We start from the raw sequence: 27206 nt of genomic DNA, 5'->3' as shown, positions 1-27206 counted from the left end.
TTTATTAACTATATTAAAGCTTCCAGAAGGTATATTAGAAAAAGTTCAGGACCTTCCATCAATGCCTTTGTTCCCGAACAGCCATAGATATAATTGACAGCAAAAGAGAATATTAAAAACACAGCAACAAAACCCTAAATATATTGAATGGATTTTGTTTTTCAGAGAAAATGCAAGATACTACATAAGGATAAAATTCAAGTCCTACTGAAGTCAATGACCAAATGCCATCATTCTTTAGTGGAATGAAGGATTTCAATGAAAAGAATTTGTACAAGAAAATACAAGTGATCAGGGGACACCTTTGCTCGGCAGGCAGGCTCTCAGCTCCCCTTCCCCGTTGCCAATGTCTTCCTTCGTGTCGGGGTCCAAGGCTCCCGGCTCGGGGCAACGGATCCCATTGCAGCTCTAGCGTGCCGAAGGATTATTCACTGACACGCTGATGCCTGTAGTTGCTCTGTGCTTCACTTCTTCATTTGTACCATTAATTAATAATAATAGTCCTTACTGTGCTTTTAAAAGAAAGAAAAAGCATGGTAAAAACTGTAAGGCACTCAGATACTGGATAATAAGGACTGTGTAGCCTCTCTGGGTAAGTTTTAAAGAATTTTGCACAGTTTGAATGCTGCTCAAAGTTGAAGCAGTGCCGCGTAGCGCTGCCCTCTCATGATCCGCCCTTCTCAGGCAAAGGGAGGGGAAGGACGCCTGTAGTATGCAGGCCCTGGGCCGGCCCCCTGCGCAACGCCACCTTTCTCGAGGCATTTTGCTAAATGCAGAGGTCCCTGATCAAGCCAGGGCGAGCGACCCCAAGCCTTCACCTTCCTAGCACATGCTCTTCACAAGGACAGGCTGCCTTGCTGCCGCTTCATGCACAGGCACGCACTGCCCTCCTTTGGTTCAAGCAGCTCTAGCTCATTTTGTATTTAAAGTCGAGCATAAGCTCAATTTTACATTTCCATGAGACAGAGGTGTAAGTCACAGCGCAGCCGCCAGTGGAAGGCAGCACCAAATCCTGGGATAGCTCTGACGCTGCAGTCCAACACGCTGAAGACAAGAGAGGCTTTTGATCTTTTCTATGAGCACTAGGGAGTACAAGTGTTTTGACTGCATCACGAGACGATCCAGCCATCATAGTACTTAATGCACAGCCAATTCAAGCTGTGGGAAGGGCTCTGCATTGACTCTGATGGCCATCGGCCTATTCACCGAATAGATCTGTAGTACTGGGAATAAGACTGGAGCATTGGTTACACTCCCATTCAACCTATGGGAAATACATAAGCAAAATGGTGCAGGACCTTTGGTATATGAATGGATACCGCTGTGTGTCCAAGCACTTTATAAGCAGCTAGACTTGTTTCTGTCCTAGTCGTCTCCTAAGACAAAGAAGAGGATGCACGTGGCAGAGCATAAGGCAGAATTTGGAAACCTAGTGTGATTTCACAGCTAGAGTCAACTTAAGCAACTCAGAAGTAATTTCCTGTTCAGTTCATTAGAACAGGTTTAAACTTCATTTGTGCCATTCACTTCCGTCTTCAGTCCTTCTTGTTCATCTCTCAAAGGTTCCAGCTCAGGCCCATCCTGTAGGGTTTCTTTGTTCCAGTTACTTCTACCTTCATTTTCTGTCCTTACAATTTTAGGATCCTCTTCTTTTGCCTTTCTTTCCTTCTCCTCTTTGGCAAGCATACGATAATTATAGTAATTCATGATGAATAGGAATGTTCCTGCCAAGACCATCACAGCTCCACATTTAATGAACATATATTTGTAGTCCCCAAAGGTATCGATAATGGTTCCTGTAAAACATAAATTAAAAAAAGAAATTTAGAGATAAAGGCAAGAATATTGCGTTTGCAGTTCCTAAATGTAAAGGGACACTCTTGTGGCGTTAGGATAAAATAAGACATTCTTTATACGTCTGATCTGTTCAGTTCTGATCCTGCAAATACTTCACACATGCTCCACTTTACAGCCTGCAGGTAGCTGCATTAATGTCAGTGGTATTATCAATGATTTGTACAGTTAAGCAGAAGGGGACAGAGAACCTGCATTGTAACCTCTGGATTTTTCAGGCACATCTATTTTTCCCTGCAGAAACAAAACCCCATGATTGCTTAGCTTGCACACAGTCTTTCTATCGACTTCAGCAATCACCCGATCAGGTAAATGACATCCATCCAACTTGGTAGTGCTGAGGCTGCCAACAAAAGTGGCAGCTTTCAGGAAGACCTCTGTGAGGTGGACATCTGGCCACTGAGTCTCATCTCAGACTACTGACTAAGACCCACCAATTTATTTTACCACGGGTCATTCACCAGCATCAGAGGGTACTCAGCTTTTGGTCACGGCTGCCCTTTCTGCATTTAAACCTGTGACCTGAAGATGAAAGGACACTGCGTGGAACTGAAAAACATTAGTTCCAGGGAAAGCAAAGATGATGCTGTCAACGTCAGATAATTTCAGTGCCAAGACAAACGTGACAGGTTCCTCTCAAAGGTTAATGCCTCAGCTACAGAGTTACAGAATAATTGAAGGGAGATGGCTTAATTGAAATGTCAGTGTTCTCCATTATGTCAGAATGTAATGCAAACGTTATTGGGATTATGATCCTGAGTATTAATTCCCATTTACTGGAGTAACATGGACCATTCTTAACATCCCAGATGCTAATTAAAGTAAGACCTACTTCTAACCTGGCCTTCATAGTACAGATAGTCCTGCTTTAAACTCATTCATCATCCATACCTCGCCGACTTTCTGGAATATATTCTTCTCCTTAAAAAGAGGGATCTTTACTTCCTGACTGACTCTTAATGCTGAAAATCTGATGATTAATTATTCCACCACATACTCACACTAACAAGGGATTTTATGGCTACTAAATAGATTTACTGATTGCAAAAATAACCATTTTAACTGTTTTTGGTCAACAGTTCTTCTTGAATCATTCCTACATGTCTTGGTACACTATTTTCAATGCACTGTGTTTTTCATGCTACTCGTGAAACATCAACCAAATGCTAATTGCAACAATTTTTCCTTTTCTGCTAATCAGGATGACCTAGAGGTCTCCTAAATAGGTTTCAACAAGAGTTTTAATGAGTAGAGTATTGGAAAATTCAACAGTAGGATAGTCTCGCCTCTTTTCCTTCGAGAATAAGATAAAGTCATAAAACACACTGGGAACAATTTACTTAGTTCATTAAAGCAGAACCCTGCAGTAGGTTATTAAAATGCCAAAGAACCAATAAATTTGCTGCTTATTAAAATGGTGGGGAAAACCCTACAAAACTAATATTACTGAGTATTACACAGAACTGTTTTAGCCTCATTAGCAGTCTGTGGTCATTAACTTAATCTTCCACACAGAAAATTATATAACTCAGAAATGGTCATTTTTAAATCGTATTTTCTTTTGTTTGTCATTAATTAAATAATGAATCTCTAAGAAAACAAGAGGATACAGCTGCCTCTGTCACACTCTATGCACTACATGGTAATACAAAGAATTAAATGGCTCTGCAGATGTGTCATATTGAATAAGAAGCTTAGCCAGCTCTCAAGTTTTGAATCCAGGAAATGGATTTATCCTGCTTTCTGTCTGTGCAGTCTTTAAACTTATTTGGAAATGCTGTCACATTCAAAAGAATTAGCAGAGGTTAACTTTTATATATCCAAACACATACAGAACACACAACCTAGTTAAGTATTTTAACTGTACAGCATACCTAAAGGTGACCAGTTAACAAACCAGTTATTCTAGCTTGCATACGGGTGAAATGCAATTTTGCATAGAGAGGATGATATTTGTACACTGATAGGATGTCACCTACAAACTCATTTAATTCATAGCCAAGTCAGACGGGATTTTGGCTCTACTAGAGCCAAATGCCGGATTCAAATATTGTGTCTTCCAGACATAGTGCATTCTTCATAGAAAAAGAAGAATTGAACACGTGCTATAGAGGGAAACAAGACGAGGCTCTTAAAATCACAGGAGCTCACGGCACCACTTATCTTCAGATGCCCATAGGCATTGCTGGAGGGTTTAATATTGTCAGCATGGACCTTTGAGGGTCTCTGGCTCTTGCACACTTTCCCTGAGCGTCCTTTGGGGCCCTACAGACACGCATAGAGACTGCAGTGAAATGAACTGCAGTGCGCAGGCTGGACCTAGCTCTCTCAAAGCCAAGAACTAGCAGTGGCTAGTAAATGTAACAGAGCACAATGAGACTAAGGACTACAGTCACAAGGGCCTAGCACCAAAAAGTATGCTCAGCACACAACAATAGCGGAGGATCAGGCTGTTTTCAGCATCTCTCTAAACACAGACCACAAGACAAACAAAGGATGAATTTTTCATAGGTGAGGAAATACTCTACAAGAAAAAGAACAGAGATCTCAGTCATTTTCATAATTGCTTTTTACTCTATTAAGTATTCTAATATGTTGTATTTTTCAATTAGTAAAAAAAAATCAAATCTGTTCAAAACAAATACTGTGCCACCAAAAATAAACACAATTTATTTTTGGAACAGCCTCAAATCTATCAGAAGTGCAGAGATGACAGAAATTCATAAATGGAAATACTCAAGAATTACCTTCACTGTAAACTATTGAAACCAAAATTAAAATATTTACATGTGATTGCTGGATCCAGCATAGCCTCAGAGACAAATAGCAAATATTAATTAAGACCCTGAGCTTGAGTCAAGAAAAGGATTTCATAGTGCTTTACTGAACTTAAATTATGGTGGACTCCAGCCTTTTGCAACAGGCTTTCCAGGAGAAATCACCTGAAGTGCAGGTTCCTTTGTGAGTGCGAGTCCCACTGTACAAGTTCAGTTTAAGTGTCTGAAAGGATCAGGGACTAAAATCCTCCTGCTGCAACCAGATCACTCCCCAAATTGTTGACTTCAATTGGAGTACTACAGAGAAAGGAGTAAAGACGAAATGCTGGAGCAGAAATCTAGGACCTGCATTTTCTAATTACTAATGGAAAAAAAGGGTGGGAAGCAGAGAAAACACATTTAGAACCACTTCTTACAAACTGTGCTTGCAAGAGGACAAATATAGGCCCTTTGAGCAAGGAACATCATCCCCGTGGAATTACAGGGGGAAACGCACTCACCTCCAATCGGTGGCCCAAGTAGGATGGTGCAACACTCCACAATGGTGACCAGGCCAACGGCGCTTGTGAACCGGGCAGCTCCCACGAGGTCCATGAGCGTCTCGAAAAGCATGGCACAGACCATGCCGAAGGCCAAGCCGAAAAAGATGGAGTAAACGACGAGCCCCGTGTAGCCTGAAGCCAGGGGGCACAACAGGTGGCAGGCACCATTGAAAGCAATCGAAAAGCTGAAAAAATATTGAATCCTTGGCCTGACCCACTTGCTGTTCGCAATGACGCCAGTGGCAGGCCTGGCGATCATATCCACGATGGCAAGAATCGAAAGGAGGAAAGCGGCTGAATATTCATCAATGCCGATGTGCTTTGCATATGGTGCCAGAAAAACGATGGGGGCAAAAAACCCCAGGAACATGAGCACGTTTCCAATCAGGTAAATCAAGAACCCTCTGTGCTTAAAGAGGGAAAAATCAAGGTACCGATTGATTTTTTCACAACAGTCCTTTTCTTCTTCCTCTTCCGTTTTGGTCTCCGCAGGGGCGTATGCGGGATTCCTCATTTCCATGGACATCTTGGTGACCTCCTCTTTCGGAGCCTCCTTCCCTTCCTCAATCATCTGGTTTTTGACCGACTGTTTGGCCACCCCAATGGGCCTGAAGAGAGCTCCTGCCACACAGCAGTTTAATAAAATTGCCCCAAGAATTAAAAAGCTGCCCCTCCAGCCAAAATTGTCAAAAAGGAACTGGTTGAGAGGAGCCAGGGTACAAAGCATCACGGGGCTCCCCGCCATAGCAAGGCCGTTTGCGATGGGTCTTCTTTTTAAAAAGTATTTCCCTATGATTATCACAGATGGCTGGAGGTTGAGAGCAAGGCCCAATCCTGGAATGGAGAAAAAACCCTGAGATACACAAAGGAAGATTTGAGACCCTTTTATCCTCAGCTCGCTGTTTTAGGTAAGTTCATGGAGAATCAGTCCACTGGTGGCTCTTCAACATGATAGCCTAGATGGAAATTTTTCTCAAAATATCCCTAAACTTCTTGCTGCTGAATCTGGGGAACCAGCCCCCAGAAAGGTGCTTTGGGTCACAGAACATCCCTTCCTTTGGGGCTGCAAATCTCTCGGGTGGCAAACCCTACCTCCAAGAGTTTGCTTTGTACTAAATCGAAACTCCACCCTTAACAAATGCTGGAGGGCACACAGACCTCCCCCCCGAAACGTAGCCTCAGCTGTGTCTTCCACTACTAATGTGGTGACATGAGCGACTCTGATCTGATGCAAAAGATTAAGAGGTCTGCAAGTACACAGCAAAACAGCTACTGAAGATGCTAATTAAACAGGACCCTAGAATGTTTCTTTTAATTAAAATTTATTTTTCTTGCATTTAGATATATAAATGGTATTATAAATCTACATTGCTAATATGGTTAACTAGCTTTTCTTGCACAGGTGAAATGTGAAAGAAGAGCTATCGAATGCTGTGGCAGTCTGAAATTTTTGGGGCTCTGTTGCAGAGCACTGGTAAGTAATCTCTCTTTTCAAAATTTCTATGTGCTGTGTTTCCTTAAAAAGTTAAATTATCAGAACTTCATCAAAATGACATTTAAAAATCATGCGACATATCTTCCGCCCTATCATCTAGGAAAGAATGAGCCACATTAGAACAAAGCAGAAGTGTAATCCTTGAAGTGATTATACCAGAGAACATGAATCCTGAAAATAGGGTCATGCAGATTTTTTCTTGTTCATTAGTCTATATAATTAGTTTGTTTAACTGTGCAGTACATAATTAGGCATATTGCTTTACAGAAGAGAATTTAGAAAGGTCAAGGTCCTCAAAATTAATTAAAGAACACTATCATTAGTAGCTGATATAATAGAATCCAACTGATGCAGCAGAATTCAACTGATGTTGGATAGCTTAAATTTAAATGTTTTTACAAAATTATGTCTTTTGCCAAATCTAGGATTTGTTTATTAAAAATGACTTAGAAGTTTAACACACCAAAAGGAAATTGAAAAAAACAGAACATATCAGTATTGTCTTGGTAGGAGGAAACACATTCTTAGCATAAACTTTTTCTTCCAGATAGTCCATATATTTGGTAGGGCATATCTTTGGGAAGTACAGACCATACGTCACACATAAGTGGCCAAATTCATCCCTGTGAAGAGGGCCAACCTGGAAACTATGGAGGCAAAACACAGCATTAGTGAGAGAATAGCTTTGCCAGCTCTCAGAAATAGGAATTAGTTTCACCTGAGAAGATGCAATACAGTGGATTAGAGTTTGCTTTAACTCCGTATTTCCCAGGGTGTTAGGTTAGCGCAGGAATTGAAAATTCATTTTCACGAAATCATTTTTGGTAAGGATCTACCACATGCAGTGGCCAAAAGAACCCCTCAGAGGAGAATGAAAATTAGATTGGCTGCCAGCTACCCACTTAACCAATAATCAACTAGAATCTTTTATTATGTGAACATTAATTTGCAAGTCAGACATATCTAATTTAATATTACCTCATGCTCTTCCCATTAATTAAATTTGGAGAGTTTCAAATTGACTGACTAGAATTTCAATTTACTTTAAGCTTTTGGCTGACTTCAGATGGAAATATTTATATCCATTTTATTCCAGTTTGCAGGAACTATAGCAGCATTCCCATGACTGAAATTGTTCCTCAGATAACCCCATTTTCTCCCCAAGGAATGACAGAGAGGCCCATTGGTGGTGCCATATGAACAGAAGTAAGTCTGTGCCAGAGGAGCATCTTTCCCTATATTGAATACATCTCCCTCATTACCAGAAGTTGGAAATAAGTGGTGCTACAGTATTGCGTTGAGTAGCTATTGATACTGTTCTTCCTTTTGTAGCAAGGGAAGAGCCCACCAGCTACTTCAGCGCTAAACATTGAGAGTCCAGGCAAAGCCTTCAGCCTCTTTAGGCAACATGCTTCATCCTCGATCCCTTTTTATTTTGTAGTGGTCTAACCGATACGGATTGAACTAAACTCTGACCAATGGTTATCGGCTTGCATTTAGCTTTGAAACTGGCTGCTTCTATCTCAGACATGAAGAAGGGCCTGTGTGCCTGAAAGCCTGTCTCACGCATCCGAGCTGGCAGTCATCCAGGACACCAGCTTGGAAACCCCACTTCTTCTTCAAAGTGCTATAGGGAAACAAACCATCACTGCAGAAGAGAACCTGGCTGCTACAGCACATGCAAAAGAAAGCGTCCCCTGCAACCCACCGCTCCCTGCCACCAAGGACAGCATTGCTTCAGACCTGCCTCTGATGGCAGAGCCGGGCCCCTGATCTGCATACAAATGGAAAAGACATAATTGAGAAAGCAATTGAGATTGCTGTGTCTAATCCCTCCACTGTAAACAGATACTTCCTGCTCTGCTCCTCTGAAGAGATTTCGATTAATATGCCAAAGGCACAGGACTGCAGCAGAGACCTCCTCGTACCAACTATCTTCTTTTTATCTCCATCCCTGAGAATTACATGAGCATGGTCTTTTACATCAGTGTGTTTCCTTTTCAGGATGCTAAGAAGGAGGCTAGAAAAAGTACGATGTTTACAGGTTGCTTTATATTCATTGCAAATTGCTTTTACAAAAGTCTCTCTCCTCTTACAGTAAAGCCGTCTCAGCCGTGCGATCAGCAGGCAGCTTCGTATAATTGTCCTTGAATGCTTCCATGTTAGACCTGAGCAGGAAAAACACTTCAGGCGTAATTAGAAGCATCAACCATGTTAGCTGAATTAGAAGTGTCTCCCTCTCTTTGTCAAATTAATATTCCCCAGTACACACGCCATGCCTGGAGCTGACGGGTTATTAGCTAAGGCTCCATCCATACAGATGTGGTCATTCAACATGCGGGAGGGAAAGAGAGCCACAAATAAAAATATGCTTTGCTCTGAGGAAGCATCACAGCATTGGTGACAAGGGGGACACGGAGGCAGCTTTCCCCTGGGCACTCTGACACTGCCAGAAGGGTTGTGTTCATCGTGCACAACTTGCATTACCAGCTCTCTGGAGCGGGCAGCAGGACCAGATTGGCACAGATATTCAGGAACCAAAGAAGAGCAGCAGCATCCTCAGAAACCCAAGACCCATTGCGGTTAGGTAAGTCCTTTTTTAGGCACCAAACTGCCCTTGAAAATAGGACCTGCTGCCTTCTCACAGCTTTATGCAGCACCTGGAACAGTCAAAACTTGGTTGGAGCCTTGGCGTGATGCAAACAGCACAATTTTTTGTCTCCGTAAGGAGCAGTTTTGTTTCACAGTTGTCCCTACAGTAAGTGCTGTGCCTCCAAGTCAGTTGGCTGGTGTGGACCAGCGCAGATGTACGTTACCAGTAGACTTCACTCCACACAACTAGGACAACTGCTTCACTCCCCCCAAAAGGCTGTTAGCAGTGCTCCATGTCTGAGCCTTTCTGCTCACCAAAATGCAGATATTAATAGCAAAGGATTTATGTTTTCCATGTGCTAACCTAGTGTTTGACAACTTGCTAAAGGACCTTGTTTAGAAGGGAAAGCTGCAGGCCCAGGCATCGACAGCCTACTTTTGAATTTATCCATGGGAGGCATTGGTGATTTTTACTTCTTGCTGTTTTGCTTCTGGAATCTCTTTCAAGGAATCTGCAAGATTTATTCATTCAATAATAACAGAGTTTCAACTGACTACAGTGGCTCTCTGTGGAAAGACAAGGGCTTAATAGAAGGAATCCTACATGGGGATTTCTTTGCCACTGTGCAGATTTAATAAAGCAATGTTGGTGTAAGAGAACAGGGTGACAAACTTTCTGTCCCAACTTACTTTGCTAGCAGCCAGTTTTATTGATTTTAAATGTTGAGCTCATACTTTTCATGTTCAGATAGCACCAATACCCAATGCAGCTGCAGCGACGGGGAGAACATTCGTTAAACTACACACCCTGCAACCTAGAAAGACAATTTTGAACTCATTGTGTCATCTTTTGGGGCAGATATTGTAGTTGCACTGGAAGAAACATTGGCAGTACCTTAGCCAAAATTATCAGAATTATTGTAAGCATGCAGCTTACAATTGAGCACCAATACTCACGCAGATAGAGGACTCTGATCCATCTACCTTTGAAAGCAATGACCTAGCACCTGTAGACTTTAAAGGTGATGGACCGAGCCTATACCTTCTCCTGTTAGTTTTCAATATGGAAATACATATTTCAATACAGAACTTCAGTGAGGAAATAGAGGGGTTTTTTTGATAGGGAAAAAAAATGAACTACATTTCAGGGAAAATATTCCACATTTTCCACATACTCTAGTGGTTATTTTTTTCAGATAAAGAACCTCCTAATGTCACAAACAGGCAAAGAGCAAAAAAAACCCACCACCACCACCAACAAATCCACACTGAAATCTCATCTGCATTTCATATATCTCATAGACAGAATATATGGACATACATAGTCATATAGGGTCACTGGTGCTTTCTTCTCAGTCGTAGAGAACTCCTATCTGCCCAGGGCAGAGTGTGGCAGGGCTGAGGGCACTAATGACCACTCTCATACTGCCACTCATCTGCAAAGATTTTACCCACTATGTTTAGCAAGGAATATGGAGTTTTGCAAGAAATATGCTCTTTGCTACAGCTCAGCTGGAGCAGTTAGCAAGCAAAGGCCCTTATCCCACCAGAATTTTATATGTGCACATCCCCTGGCCTGCCTGGGTTCCGCCATTGCCTTCGGCCAAGGCACAGGAGGGAAGGTGTCAGAGCAGTCGGAAGCGAGCCTCAAGTGCAGGGAAAAGCAGATGCTTTCTTCTTACCTGTGATGAAGCCCACGCAGATGTAGAGCTGTAGGATACTGGTGCAGAAGGCGGCTGAGACCATCCCTATGCCACAGAGCAGGCCTCCAAACATAACCACGGGTCGGCTGCCATAGCGGTTCACTAAAATACTGCTTATAGGACCTGGGGAAAGAGTGCAAAAAAACCCAAATAATCTTTCAGGTAGGTATCCTCTGACAGAAGGGCATGTTTGATACAAGGCAAGTAAAACTCTGCAATGTCAGCACCCTTCAGCTGCTGCTAACAGCTTCTACAATGACTTCAGGAACAAAATGGAAAAGGAGAGGAAGATGACCTCTATCACGCGGAGTGCTCTGCTGAGACGGCTGCATGTCTCATGCCACACGGTGGTTATGTGCAATTGGTGATGGTCCTTGCCCCAAGGACTTTAAGGTGTCCACAGAGAAGGAAAACAGCAATACCATATCAGGTGAACATATGATCCAAACAGAGGAACTTCTTGATTTATTAGGATGCTAAACATGAAACACTGGTTCATATTACAAGGCTGATATCGTGAATACTGTTGCATTTTTAATGCCTCTTTTTAATGCAGTTCCGATACTCCTGGCCAGCTGACTGATGCTCCAACAGAACGGTTGTTAATTAAATCTTAATAGCAGTCAACGAAGGTGGAAACAGTTTGGTATGATGGATTAGCTGGAGCTCAAAAGAACCAGCCTGATTTTACATTTATGTAAAAGAGGTGGTTCAGGAAAGCGCGAAATTGTGAAAAAGGGAAATGGCAGAAGAATGTAGACACTGAAAGGAAGCACTGAAATCTGAGGAAGTGAAACACGCAGACAGCTTTGGGCAGAAGAGGAAAGAAGGGATTTCTTTGGTATAGTAGTCTCAAATAGCTGGAGGACCAATAAAAATCAGAATCATGGAATAATTTATGTTGGAGGAACCTTTTGAGGTGCCCGGTCAAACCCCTGCTCAAAGCAGAGTGAACCTTGAAGTCAGATCAGGTTGCGAAATTAGAATTAGAGAAAGCAAACTGAGCAGGAAAGGGTGTTTGGTTCAGAAGTCAAGCTATGAGAGGTAGGAAAAAGAATCTGTATCAGCCCCAAAACCTTGAAACAAAATGCTGCAAAAACAGTAAGGGAAATGAGGCAGGGGGATATAAGCAGCATTTAGTATCTTTTCATACACCTAGTACTTATGGTGCTTCTCAGTATACAGCAATCGTGTTTCTGAACCTAGTGCACCTGTTTGCTTTCGCTCCTGCAGTTATCAATAGCCCATGGTATCCACATACAAAATACTGGAAATGGGTATTTTAAGCTCACAGGCATCTCTGAAGAGTTTGACTATGGGATCTACCTCACCATAGAGCCATTAGGCAGGATATTTATCTTTGATTAAAGAAACTAAGTCAGAAATAGAGGCAGAAGTCTTTCTAGACTCTGGATACCCTGACGTGTGCAGGACCTGAAAACCCCAATATCCACTCAGTGTGCTGGGCAGCATCCCAACAAGACCTTAGCTGTTACAATGTGCAAGAATAAAACACAGTAGATGTGACTGGTTTAATCTAGGGAATGAGGCCTATCAGTATATCTGTAACATGTAAAATACTTTCAGCTAGACTTGTGCAAGTTCAAACACTCATAAATGACATACTTGCAAGCAGAGACCTAGCAACACCTCAGTAGCTGTGTAATCTGGACTTTCATGACGCTTGAGTTTGCCTCAGAGTGTCCTGCATTTCAACAGACTGAGCCAATGTTCCTCAGGAAAGGCACCAACCCATTCATCTGCAGCCTGAGGGGACACGAGTTTTCCATTTTTCAATTTTCCACATGTCCGCATTGCTCCAGAATCAATCTAATAACCCAAATAACAAAGTGTGCTTTCAATTCCCTTCTCCTGCTACAAGGGTGCTTTCACATTAAGCTTAAAACTATGGGACGTCATACCGCGGAGCAGAGCATGCAAAGCCTGTAAAGCTCCTGCTAAGGCCCCTCTCCTGCCCTGACTTGGGGGCATTTGCTGGGAAGAGAAGTCCCTGCAATGAGAGGTGAAACAAAATGCTCACATATGCTCCGCTCTTGCAGTGTCCATCATGGGAGAAGGGACCACGTCCCTCTCACTCCAGCACATAAGCCGTCACCCTGGCTTCACCCATCAATACGGATGATTTGGGGCCCTGACAGTGCATGGTGAACTGGAACAGGCTGCGGCAGGGACACACGCTGCTCTGCCTTCCCCTCTGCGGGGACAACCCAGCGTGGAGGCTGCAGCAGACGTAGCAGCGGTGGAGAGAGAAGGGGAAAGCTCATATCCCAGTGCCAAACGAGCACACCCTTCCTTTACAATTGGGGCAGCCTCGATGAATGCACGGTGTCCTTAACCCACAACCGGTAACTTGTTAAGCCACAAAAACGCAATTGCTCCTGTGAGGGTGGCCCTGTCCTGTCTCTGCTGGCCAGGTGTGACACTCAGTCTGATCTCTCGGCAGTGGCTTTACAGCAGGTCTGCGCGATCTTCAGCAAGCAGACTTCATCTTTTACAATCAGAGCTATCAGCTTTACATAGGGATAGCCAGACTCATTTGCTTGCCTGGCCTGGCCTGGTGTGAGCGCTGTGGTCGCAAAGGTGTTACCTGCTTGGGCTGTGTAGTGCTCGGCAAGGAGTTGCGACAAACTTAGGAGGCAACATAAGCCTTTCTCCTTCACACTCTGAAACCTCAGCTCCAAGGACCTTTCAGCCTGCTTTTCTAAAGAAGCACGGCTTATGGGATCACCACACGCGTCTGTGAGTGACTGTTTGATCTCACTGGCCAGCTTCAACCATCTACGACCAAGGGTCTGAGACCTCTAAGATACTAAACTCAGCCAGTTAGAGGAGAAAGATGGAAGCAGAGCATCTGGACTAAACCTTTCCAGACACTGCAGCATCCACAGAGAAGGCCATTACGAGTCGTCTACCTGCAGGAAAAGCAGCAGCTGGACCTCACACTAGACATCAGAGAACCCAACCCAGCCCTCAAACATCCAGAAAACCAAACTCCCCTGAGCTGCAGCTCCTAGGACCAAGGTTTTCTAATAGTCCTGAGCAGACCTTTCAAATGCACTGATGCAATACAAAATCACATCCCCAAAATTACTTCCACTTAAATCATTTGGCACTACAGAAGTTTACAGGCGATTGTCCATAGGCTTTAATGGAGCAGGCTTTCAAAAGCTGTCCCGTCTCTGCAGAAACTGGAACGTGCAATATGTCACATTGCTGTGCACACATCAGCGTGCACATCCAGCCAGTCCGGGCAGACACACAAAGCACAGGCACGCACACCTGCACCCGGCCCAGATGTCTTAAGTGATCTGTGTTACACCAAGCAGGTCCAGATGCACCTCTCCTGCCACCCAGCCACGTGCCACCCACAGTGTTTTTCTTGTAGGAGGGCATTTATATGCTGACTAGCCATCAAACATTAGGTAACTTTAACAGCAGTGTTCTGGGCAGCTTCAGAAAACATCAAATAGCTCAAGGCAGGGCAGAGGAATTAAGAAGAGCGAACAACAAAGCCAGGACCGCAGTTGGGGGAAATAGGAAACACAATTATTGCTTGGCTTGGAGCTATTGCAAAAATTAAAAGTCTGACAGCCTCTGGAAACACGGTGGAATTGAAAAGCAGGACCTGTCATCTACCAGTTATTCAGTGCGCATGAAAAGAATAAAGATGCTGTATATTACCACACAGAAACCAATTACGGTAACAGTGTGTTCAGCTCAGATCCCAAGGCACCTTTTCTTGCTAATACCCGCTTGGTCAAATGTGCAGGAACCACAGGCTTCCTGTCCTGGAAGCCAAACTAAAACATCCTTACTTCCGAGGAGTGGGAGGCATGTGGAGCTAAGAGGAGTCGGGGTGATTTTTGTCTCTTAATTAACAGAGTCAGGTGAGGACAGGGCAAGAGAAACAGCTGGCCAAGCTCTCAGAAAGCCACCATCTACTTGGCGCGACCTTGCAGGATCAGCAACGCAAACGGTGACCGATTCCCTGGAAAGTCACGGCGAGGAGCAAAGCCAGGCTCAGCAGAACCGAGACGTCTGGCAAACGCTAGTGAGGAAATTAGAAGGAAAACCGAATCACTGCCTTGCACCCCAATATATTACCCCAAAAGACTGCTGGTAGCAGCAGCTGTTTGGAGAGGGAAGGGATGGCATTTCCAGCCTTAGGAAACGAAGCAGCCCATTGCACGACGCAGGAAGCTGCTTCCTCTTGACGAACTTTCAGTCTTGGTGACCGTTAACCATCCACCGCAAGGCAACAGACGCAAGACAGCAGAGGGCACACGGAGCTGCTGAGCCTCCTTCTGCTGCCTGCTGCGGCCGTGCCAAGGCAGCAAAGTGCCACTGCTTCCGGCTCTGGAGTTTGCTAGTTTTTCCCTGAAAAACAATGGCAACAAAGCTACAGGGAAGCTCTAGATGGTACAAACCGGAGGGCAGGCCAGAGATGCCTGCAGAGATGTCACCTGGAGCTGCACGGCGCCCTCAGCATGGGGTACGTGCCAGCTAATTCAGCCTCCTGCCTCCCAAGAATCATCACACGGACATACCTGGACGGCTGCTGCTTCCCACGCCGGCTCAGACAGGTCGTCCCAATCCACCGGGAATGCTCAGAAAGGCCTCGTTTTACACCCAGAGCCCTGGCGGAGCAGGGCGCACACGGAGGCGGTGCTCTGCCCGCAGTCAAACACGGCAGTCTGGGGAACAGCAGCTCATGCCGAACATCCCCTAAAGACGCTGCTGGGATCGCCGCATCCCCGGAAGACTGATATGGTGTAAAGCGCTGTCCTCAGCCCACATAGATCATGCTGGTTTAGGGCCTGTCCAGCGTAAAGCCCCTCTTTCCTCATACCTGTGGCAGATTCCCATTCGTTCTTAGCGGCTACCCGAAAGGCCATGTCAAAGAAGCTGATTTTGGTGGCATGCAAAACACAGCAACTCGCCTGAGGGAAGTAAAGCAAGCCCTAACTCATTTGTTAGCTTGTCCAATTACTTTTCACCTTGAGTTCTGAGTTTTCAGAAGTGGAAAGGACCCTTAAGAGGAGACTGTAAAACTGTAAAGAAAATGCAAAATACCCTGGACCATCATCTCCTCTGCAAAGCCAGGCCATCTTGTCATTTATTCTCTTTGAGCCACTGCCCTGAACTGTAATCCAGACGGGATCAGAACACAGACTTGGCATTTAACAAGAAATATCAATCCAGATCAGCCCTAACTCCTGCAAGTACAACAGCACTAAATAGAGGCACCTGAATTGCCTTTTTGTTTTTATCAATAAGACTTATGAATTTTTAATGAGGTGCAAAACTTCCAGTTTTGCTGCAAAACACCACTGTATTTTTAATAAGCGCTCTATTTAAAATGTTCTTCTCTCCCATACTTTGGACCATATATATGCTTTCTTTGTAAAGTTTGGCTTGTGGCTTTTTTTTTTTTTTTTTTTTTTTAACAGAAGCATCATTCCCAGTTTTCAGTGAACGCTGGCTCAGACGCATTTCCGCTGGCATATTTCTCCACAGAGCTTTCAGACACACCGTGAAGAACCAAGATGTGGAAGGACAGACCCTGAAACGGAGAGGCCTCCATGCCACGTGGATTTATCCCCTGCTTCACAAGACTGGCCTTCTGGTGGTGTAAAGTGGCACCGCGCCAGCGCAAACATCGTATTTCTGTTGGTACGGCCCTGGGATGGCCATACGGATGATAAGAGACTCGCAGCAGCCCCGCGCTCTGCCGTGGACCACAGGTCCCCATGGTGCACCCCAGCTGCCCCCAGTCTTCCCTTCCCTTCCCAGTGACCAGTGGCTCCGAGACCAGAGCTCTTACTGTACGGGGACTTTGGTCAGCACCAAAAGAACTGCCTAGATAGTTAATATTTTCCAAACTGCTTGAAAACACAGATAACACTAAGGAGCTCAGTGACTATAGGGAGTCACTGGGGACATAAGGAGTGGAGCGCACTCAGCCGGGAAGAAAGGGGGGAAAATCATTTATACTAATAAAACAAAGTCTATTATTAAGCTCTTAGTAAAACACCGATAGGAGCAGTCCTGCAATTTCCTCAGTAATAATCTCATTCCCTCAGTGGAATAACAACACTGCCTTTGGCCTTGTAATTTATCCACCAGGGTACCAGCCTATTGCAACAGAGCAACCTTCTCATTACCCCTTAAATGAAAGCAAGTGCCCCTGCGTTATTAATATGCTGCAGGAATACACCAGCCTCCCGAGGCAGAGCAGACCAGCATTAGCAACCAGCACCCGTTAACCGTACGGGTGCTGAAAGGAAGGAAAGCACGGGGCGCAGTGACATGGCAAAGCAGGGGGAAAGGGATGGCATCATCCAGCTTTGCACCTCCAGCTTTGCAGGTCTCCTGCCTTGCCAGAACAGAGCTACGGGCACCGGGACTCAGCGGGCTCGTGCTCTTAAGTGGTTGTTCACACAGCGGCAACTAATCACGTGGCTGTAGCTCGGAGAACTGCTGTTTGCCAGCTGACCTGCGGTAACCGAAGCTGCATTCAGCTAGTCCAAATTACCGGAGAAGTATTATTAGTACCTGTTCCTAATACAGTGTAATGGGTGTTTTTTCGCACAGGGAACAGGTGAGGTGACAGTCACAGTAGCGAATACCCCTCAGCCAGTCCTCAAAGAGCAAACTCCAAGGAGCAGTCCACCCCTGAACCTTCCCGACACCTTGTGTTACTATTAATTTGCACTGCAAATAATCATTTTTAAATAAGCAGCTGTAAGTCCAGCACACATGACAGCAGGCCCAACAACTAACAGGTCACTAAAAGATGCCTCTCTTCCCTCCTCTCGGGTGAGGAAAGCGGTCTGTACATTAAAGGGGGAAATTGCATTGCTTTTAGAGGCTAAAGCAAGTGCTGCAGGGCAAGGCAACCTCAGCACGACCCCTTTGAGATGAACAGCCCAAGCATGGGAGACACTGCATGGACATCCGTTACTCGATCGTCAAACTGCTCAGTTCACACTCTGCGGTGCTGGTCTCCAAAGCAGGACTGGGCCACGAGCAAGCTGAGAAGCCTGTGGGGATAATAAACGAAGTGGAGAAACAGAGCTGCAGCAGCCCTCCCTCTCCCCTGCACCCACCAGACACGTCCTTGGAAAGCCAGAGTCTGTGACCTCCCAGCAGAAATACATGAATTTGCCACAGCAGCATCCTGATTAAAAAAAAACAAACACACAAAGCAGAAGACGGCCAAGCTTCAAAGAGACAAAGCGTCCTCCTCCTTATCCAGCCATCTTATCTGATCAGCGCCTCAGCATTTCAATTTCCAGATTGCACAGCTGACGCGTGTTGGTCCTGCGGCATCCTGAGGAGCCACAGGCCAACAGTTCCCAAATCGGGGCTGGAGCCAAGGTCCTTCGTGTCACTTCATATTTAGTCAATGAAATAACTGCTCCTGCAAGGGGATGGCGTCCCAGGTGCTGAGCACGCAGCTGCTCGTGCTCAGCGGTTTTCCCTGGGCAGCTGGTTTGGATCGCACCCACACAGCAGATCACAGCCGCTGACCTTCTGAAGGTCACGACTTCACGTTTTTTGAATTTCTTTCCCATGGGTTTTTTTAGCTAACCTTTTGCTTTGGCAGAACCGCAGTCTTTTATCCATTCCCCAGATTCTCTGTCTCCATTTGAAGTCCAACTGCAGAACGTGAATCTCCTACACTACCAAAACACCTATCCCCTGAGATCAGGAGCTCTTGGCTAGCGGTCTTAACCACTGGCCCTACGAGCAAATCAGCAAATCGGGGCAGGTTTACAAAAGGGCTTTGTCCATACCCTAGAAGCCCTCCATAATTTGACCGGGACACCAATTATGTTTGGGGCCATCCAGGGGCAGAATAATCGCAATACTGCCGCATAGGTTGGCATAAAAGCTCTCACACTCCTTCCTGTCGCAAAACACAACATTCATACTGTACTGACTGGTGGAATAAGCTTTAACACACTCACGCATTACTTGCTGGAGCGGATTATAACTTACTCCTGGACCTAATACCTGCCTGTGAAGCATTAGCAAGCCCCCAACCAAAACCCTTTGCTTTCTTCTTCCTAGTTCTTATTAATCTCTGTTTTTATTAAGTCTATCACATCTCTATTACTCTTGCCTGGTGACCTTGCTAGCTCCAATGAAGGACAGAATGATAAAGCTTTGTGACCAAGTCCACGAACACAGAAATATTTCACCTGAACCTATAGTGCTATTATTGCTTTTAACTAGAACAGAGCTATTTAAAAAAATAAAAAATATAAGCACATACGTGGTGACCTTGCAGGGCTTGAGTGCTCTCTGAGAGCCAGTAGAAGTATATGAATCTGCAGTGCCATCCATTACAGGAATCAAATAATCCTTCACGCAGCTTTCTTAACGAAATCCAAGATCATAACGGTGCTGCTACGCTTGGGATTGCGCCGGCGTGGGAAGACTCGTCGTTTCAGTGACACGGGGAGCCAGACTAACGCTTGGCGGGACTCCACGAGGTGGCCACAGCACGCGAGAGGGTAATGACCAGCACCATGGAGCTGGTACGCAGGTGACCATCTGCCCAGGCCCAGGACACGATGCCTGGCTGCCCACCAGGTGTAACGCTGTGGCAGGACGCTGCATATCCATGGGGGATAAACAGATAACTCTTGTTTCAACCTAACAAAACCTCCAGGCAGAAAAGCACATGCCCAGGGAAACCTGTAGCCCTATTTGAAAATTTTTGATTGAACCAATATTGTAGGTGCTTAATTAGAGAGAGCTGACACGTGACGCATTACTGCAAATATCGTCTGTCCTTCTCCCCTCCTTTCCCCGCTCCTCTCTGTTGCGACCCTCGCTCAGTACTAAGGGCTGGTTAAGGAGGTGGCGAGCGCCGTTTCAGACGCCCTCAGGCGAGCGAGATGTCCCACAAGGTGGTCAGACACGACACGGCACCCGGAGGATGCGGCGCCTGGCACACCCAGGGCACCTCAAACAGCACAGAACGCCAGTGCCGAGGAGACGGGACTGAACCCAAAACGCCTCGCACGGGGCTCGCAGAGGGCAGGCAGGGAGCAGAGGCACGAGAGGGAGCGGTGGCATTACGGGAAAGGCTGGAGACGGGCCAGCCGTGCAGCGCCCACAAGCACCGCACGCGCGTACCGGTAAGTGCTGAGCATCGCGGGATGCAAACCGTACTCACCTCTTTATTTCTCCGTTGAGTCCAAGTTAGGGAAAAAGACGGAAACCCCACGCTGCAATCGCCCAGGCATAATGCACAGGGACAACCCCTCCGCTTCCTGGGAGCGAAGCTACTCGTGTGAGAACCTGCAGGCTCGGCGCTTCGGGTTTCTTAAAGAAGAGGTGCGAGCGGCTGCACACGCTGCTGCAGCTCCTGTCTCAGCAGCAGGGGATGAAAACGGTAGCGACAGTGAGTGAGCACAGCACTGCAGAAGGACTCCTGCCTTGGAAAAAGTATTTCTTAAGTTGGACGACAACGCTGTAGTTTCTCCTCCGCACATGCAACCTGCTCTTACGCAAACGTAGGTCTCTTTCCACCGTGAGGAGGACTCCCATCAGTTTGGGCCTCTGAGCAGAAAAAGCCACTGCAAAATGCTGGCGGTTCCCACTGTAATGGGCAATACGCAACACACACAACTTCCCAGGCATCGCCCAGCACCCCCAGCACCAACCTTTCGGTAGGAAACACAGTCGCGAAGTCTGGCACCCTGCCCCGGCCCTGTGGACCACCGGGGGCCTGTCATAACCACAAATGGCTTGAGGAAAGCTTGCACCTCCTGAGTCCTAATCTAAGCTCCGATTCTCATTTGCTGTTTGTCCTTGACAAAAAATCACCTCCCTTCCTGTGCCTCAGTTTCCCCTTTTAGTGCTGTGGCCCTTCACAGCTATTTGTAAGCTCTTGAGATGGGTGGAGAGCCTTGTGTGAGGTCTTCTCAAGTGAGAGGAAGATTTTGATGAGGTTTGGACCAGACCAGAAGAGAGAAAATGGGCAGTTTTGATTAAGTAAAAACCGCAGAATCAAACTCATTATTAACATTGTTTTACGTCAATGCATGTTGTAAGGTCCTTTCTAAACCTGTCACTGCAATTTATCATCCTAGCAATGTAATAAAATATAGCTATAAAATCTTGGATTAAATGTTCAAGGTCAACTGTCTACTTTCAGCTTCCCAAGAACAGTGCAATCTCTCCCTTGCTGCTTTAGCAGATACTCTATTAAGGAGTTACAAGCTCTGGGAGAAAGTTTCTTCAGAGAAAAGAATCAATTGTGGGGCATCTCCAGAACTAAATCTTCAGACTTTCATCCAATTTCAAAATGATAAATAATAAATAACAAGAGTAATAAGCACTGGCTGGCTTCATGATAAAGTTTTTACTTCCAAAACATTCTCATTTTCGTTGTGTTGCAAAAAGTGGCTCTGTTTCTGTCTTTGCAAAACAGAGAGAAGGCAATTCCCTAATTTTAATGCAAATCTGGATATGTAAAAACAGCATCTTGGATAGTTTGGGGCTGTATAACAATAGCATACAGAGACAAAGAGCAAGACTCCATTGCATTAGATACCGAACAAAAACAGTGTAAGGTCCTGATACATCTTAATGTTTTATGTATTAAGGGACAACAGAAGCAGCAAACACTTACATCTACTAGCTATATACAAACACACACACAAGACCTAGCTGCACAGCAATTGCAAAAGAGAGAGAGAGATTCCTCAAAATTAGGAAAAAAAAAAAGGTCATATTTCTACTATAGCCATGGCTATTCAAGCTTAGCAGCTGAAATGACTCTGCGTCAGGATTTGGTCTCTGAGTTTCACTCAGATGGCTTCTGCTTTTTCATTACAATGATGAAAGGATCATTCTGGCCACACAGTCATCATAAAAAACCTGAAAATGCAGATATTGTCCTAGGTATTAAATTATTCTCTCTATTCTGGCACATGTGGCAGAAAGCCTGCTCATTTTTCAAACTCTAACAGCTGGCCATAATAAAAGACATTACTTCTCCCCACAAACCTTGCCTCTCTTCAAGCCTTAGAGGAGACCATAACAGCTACAAGAACATTGCTGCTGTTAAATTAGTAGCATCAGTATTTCTTATTTTCAGAATGTTTGGCTGCTTCCCCCGATGCTGAAGAGGGCAACTAAATTGCTAGCAAATTAATATTGCTTCTTGGGAGCTCAGCTGCCTCCTCCTTTCCCGGGGTAATGGTCATCTCCTGGGACTCATCTATGGCCTAGTTTGAAACATGTCACCCTAAAAACGGAAAAAGGGCAGCTCGGGTATTGTGGGCACAACTGGAGCACGTGGCCCAAGTCAGGAGGCATTGAGGCCACACGCTTCAGCTTTCCAATTATATTATTTAAGACCGTCTGCCTGAATGAAATTCATGCCTGTATGTGAGGCCAGACCTCAGGAGCCCGAGTCTTGTGTCGTCGTGACAAGTCCAAGGAAGCAGGTTTGCCAGAGGAAACCCTGCAAAGACCATGCAGCAGGACTAAGTAGCGCCCTACAGCGCTGCGCATTTTAACAGCCTCAGTGTGCCTCCATCGCATCCGGAGCCTGATACCTAGGAGCCGAGCGACAGCAGAAAGCACCTCTGGGAAGGGATGGCGGCCTCTCCCCTGGTCCTGCACAGGCAGATCCGGGGTCCTGTCCTCTGCACGAGGAGAAGACTGCTCCATAACACTGCTCTCATTCGGGGTAAGGAAAGAGCTCTTCACCTATACAAAAAATGTAGGAATATTCCAAAACGGAAATCTTCCCTTATCAGATTGACAGAGTTTCACCCTGCAGGATTTCATCAGAGAAAAGCAATGTTCCCTAGAGCTCTTCGCTCACGAACCGCTCAGCTCGTTCTGCAACCAGAAACAGGGCGATTGCAATGTTGGAGAGAACTACAAGCACCCTGTCATAAAGTCCAAGCAATCCACTTTACTGCACGCTAATCTGTTTTACTACTTGTAGTATAGCGACAAAATTGTTTTCTGCAACGTAGTCCAGATTAAGAAACTAGGGGATAAGACACATTAAAACTTCTGCAATATATATTGCCAGAGCCTCAGCTGGTGCAAAATAGCTTCCTAGGGGAATTAAACAAGACCTGAAGGGCAGGAACTTTCTCGGCCGCCGATCATCAGCCTTAGCCTGCAAACCTGGCGCCGCTGTGGTGCTGCAAGCCAAAGCCCCAGGTGGCCAGTGCAAACCTGCGTCCCCGCTGTCCAGATCAACAGAGCTGCTCCAGTGGAGGTCTGGGTTAGGTCAGGGAAGTATTTTCAGAAAATAAGCTTCGCTTGCATTATGCACAAAACGCAAACAAAAGCTCTGTTATCCGGTAAGCAGCGCAGGAGGAAAACCAAAGCCCCGCACCAAAGAGCGCGCGGGGAGCGTCGCCAGCCCCGCTGCGCTCCGACGCCGGCTCGCGAGGCGACAAGGCGATCGTCGCCCGCCCCGGCCGAGGTCACCCCGAGCCCCCCGTCCGGGGACACCTGAGGACTTCCAACGGCGCTAGCTTCCCAGAAGAGTCAGACCTCTGCTCGGGCGGCTTTGGAGAGCACCTTACGGGGGGGGGGGGGGGAGCCCTGGGGGCCTGATGTCCCGCGTAGGACACGCTCCTCACACCGGGCACAACTCCCGGCGGGCCGCACGCCACGCTCCGCGCCGCCGCCGCCTCCAGGCAGAGGTGACGTAGCTCTGTCCTACTGCTCGTCTGGGGAAAGGAAGGAAGAAACGGCCAAACCGCAGTGATAACCACCCTCGGGTTTTTTTTTTTTTTAGCAACTTTACTAGTTACTCAGGACTACGTTAAAGCTTGCTTGGGCATTTCTAGCATTTCTTATTTTAAAAACAGATTCACAAAAACCCAGTGTCAAATTATTTTCTAACTTATCAGCAAAGCAAATCAAGCTTTACAGCGCCGGCATCCTAACAGCTCTAAGGGCGCCTTAGCGGAGCAGCGCTTTGGCAACGCGCAGGACCTGGTGCTCAGCTCCTTTAATGAGGGTTTCCAAACCACCGAAGTTGCTCATATGTCAAACCCACTCTGGCGTTAAATGCCCAGTCAATCACATTAGATGTGCTAAATACACTCCCGGGCACGCGTGCTTCAATCGCTTGATGTTCTGTAAACTCCCACCACGGCCTTGCCGGCAGTCACTAGGCAACTCGGCATCGCAGCGAGCCAAGGGCATCGCCCCAGCGAGAGGGAAGATCAAACAAGCATAAATCTTGCTCAAGAACAGGGAAAAGGAGGCGAGGACTATTAAATGGACATAACTCCGAACAACCACGAGGCGAGTGGGGAGGTACAAAGGCACGATCATCTGTAATTAAGTCTAACAGTGCCCGTTTCTATCATCGCCCCTGTTACAGCGTAACAGCATAAGGCAGGGTCAAGTTAAAGCTCCTTGCGAAAAGACAGGAGAAACTCAGTTAATTGAGATAAAAGACGCTCCACCGCAACATCGCAGGTTCACAGCACACAGCGCTGGCTTGAAGCCTTGGAGAGAAGGAATTGGGTTTGAAAGCCTGCAAATGGGAGAAGCTGGACAAGATCAGCCCAACCCGTCACCTGCTCCAGAATCACCTCCTCTGCCCTGACTTGTACCAGGAGGCCTAGAGAGACGCAGGAGCTCTGCACCTGATGCAGTCGTGGGACCTGTCCTCCGGGCTGTTGCCTCCAACCTTCAGCCGCTGAAGTCAGAGCGGCGGCATGAGGGTACACACCCTTAGTGGCTTACCTAACACTGCGCGTCTATAGCTTCCACATCCACGACCAGCCTCGCACCGAAGCCAGCCGAGGTCTGCCAGCACCATGCGGCTGTGAGGCTGAGGAAAACCAGCCCACCATCTCCAGACCTGTAGTGTCCAGCAGAGGACACGCAACACTACCCCTGGCTGCGCGAAGACAGGCACGTTAAGCACAGGCTTTGGGGCCAGCAAAAGCCCTGGGGGGGGGACGGGGCGCCGCCGAAAGGCAGAGCAGGGATCGGCACGACCTGCAGAGACGGAAAGGGAGCCCCCAGCTCGCAGAGGAGGACTTCGGGGCACTTTCTGCTGCATTACCGCTTTACGCGGCTCCCACCACAGCTGCCCATGCTCTGCATTGCTCCACGACACCGCGCTCCTCGGGGCAGAGCTGTTTTGCCCGCGGTGATGAACGGTGGTCTCTAATCTCCACGTGACGCTTTTAGCCCACTGAAGTATACTAAAACCCCAGAAAAAATCCTTCCCAATGAGTGACGTCCTAATTTTTGTACCAACTCACAGAATTTACAGCAGCATCCACACAGTCACGTGCTTTCCAGACCGAAAACTAGCCATCTCTCTTTGACTTCTAAACCACACCACTTCCTAGACACTCATCTGTAAGCAGCTGAACGCACCAAAGACGTGAACTGGCTGCTTTCCCTTTTTTTTCCCCCACAGTTGACTGCTTCTGAGACGCTCCCCGTCACAGGAGATCAAAATTAAAACCAGTTAATCAGGATGAAATTCATCCCAGTCCTTTAAAACAGGACTTAAGTAGCATCCAACTGACAAGCAGTCCTTCTGCCAGCCTCCACGCAGCAGGGCTTTCCTCCCCTGCTGCACCCTAGGTGCTTGCCATTAGCTTGTGTTCAGCCTATACGGAGCCACACTGTTTCCATATATTGCAAACTGCTTGCTTATATTATGGGAGCTGAGGCAAAAGTGCTTTTCCATGCATTTAATAACGAGCTCCGGTGGAATGACGCCCAGGAGCCGTTTGGGCTCTGCAGCTCTCCGGGGAGGCCAGGAGGCGCGAGAGCAGTGGGCGGCCCGCGACGACGACACCAGCTCGCGTGCAGCCTGCCTTTCCAAACAGCTGCTTGAGTTTCATCGTTGAAGCACCATGTTTGTGGGTTCACGTGGGTCTGAGCAGGAAAGCAGGAAGCCTAACCTCTTAAGTAAAAACTCGAAGCCTTGCAGAGCTGCTCTCAGCGGGACCAAGCCTCTGTAGCGGGTTGCAGTAGGGTGGATTACAACAGGCTTTGATTCAAGCATCGCTTCAGCTCCACGCACCTTTAAAGTACACAGCATCTTAACTTTCGCTGCCAACTGCACTCTCCAAAAAGCACTACAGTGTATTCTGAAGGAAGCCAAAAAAAAAAAAAAAAAAGTCCCTTTTTAAAAGCAAGAATATTTTTGGAACTGATTGCATAGCCGGGAAAAATATTAATGAAGTTTCCTGCAATTACAGAGCACGGTTCCCGTCTACATCCCATTTCAGATTTTATCACAGGCAGCCCAATTTTTCATTGTCTGACATGACAGCGGTATCAAAAAATGTAAGAAAACAGCTAAGTTACACGCGCTGCTTTGTGAGCGATAAGAATGATTGACTCTTGCTATGTCGTTGCTCTGCTTATAACCTGCCACGGTAAACAAGCAGCTGCTGCATTTATTGCTCCGCTCTGTGCTCACCTTTAGCTGGAAACCAGACCTCATTATTTTATACCCCGCCGGTTCTTCAGGCTTCTTCCCTCAGGCCGGCAGAGAGCTCGTGGCCGAGCGCCAGCACCGCGGGACAAGGCGCCCGCGCTCGGGAACGCACCGCGGCCGGGCCACGCCGTGCTCCACGGCCATTTGGGTGCCAAGTTACCCCCTCGGGTCAAAACGATGCAGAAGCGCCTCGAAACAGGTCGTCTCTGCCCCCTTCCCGCCGCTGCGGCCGGGTGCGCCCGAGCAGCGGTTCTGGATTATTGCTGGTTTCATACAACGCGTCGCAAGGCGGCGGGTGCCGCAGGCTCACTCACCTGCGCCGTACGTGGTGGCCAGCATGATCGAGGAGACCCACGCGACCTCGCTATAGGACGTGCCAAAGAAATCCTGGATTTCTTTGAAGAAGATCGTGATGCCCTTGGCAAAGGCGTACGCGAATCCGATAGAAACGAACGCTCCGAACACCACCACCCAGCCCCAGCCGCCGTCCGGGGGGCTGGCGGCTCGGCCCGCGGCCACCGGCATGGTGGGGCCCGGCGAGCGAGCGAGCGAGCAAGCGAACGCCCGCGCGACGCTCCTTGGGAAGCCCTGCAAGACAAAGTCCAGAGGCACAGGGTCAGTCCCGCAGCGGCATCCCCCCGCCACGCGCTCTCGGGGAGGGGGGGCTCGGCCGGCTGGCGGCGAAAGCTGTCGCATCCCCAAAAACGCAGGCTTATGTATAGAGCTTAAATTTAACGGGCGCCCTCG

At 46.9% G+C, this 27206-nt stretch overlaps 1 protein-coding gene across 1 annotated transcript; it reads right to left on the bottom strand.

The window, feature by feature from the left end:
* Window positions 1–26984, bottom strand: LOC106494606 (monocarboxylate transporter 2-like). The gene is made up of 4 exons (XM_013954893.2): window positions 26774–26984; window positions 10943–11086; window positions 5132–6007; window positions 1–1796 (listed from the first exon to the last, which is right to left on the bottom strand). Exons 1-4 carry the CDS (start codon window positions 26982–26984, stop codon window positions 1504–1506), a joined length of 1524 nt encoding a protein of 507 aa, XP_013810347.2. The 3' UTR covers window positions 1–1503.
* Window positions 26985–27206: the final 222 nt, after the last annotated feature.

This window comes from Apteryx mantelli, chromosome 12 (assembly GCF_036417845.1).
Source record: "Apteryx mantelli isolate bAptMan1 chromosome 12, bAptMan1.hap1, whole genome shotgun sequence".
Taxonomy (NCBI): Eukaryota; Metazoa; Chordata; class Aves; order Apterygiformes; family Apterygidae; genus Apteryx; species Apteryx mantelli.
This window is presented reverse-complemented; position numbering and strand designations above follow the sequence as displayed.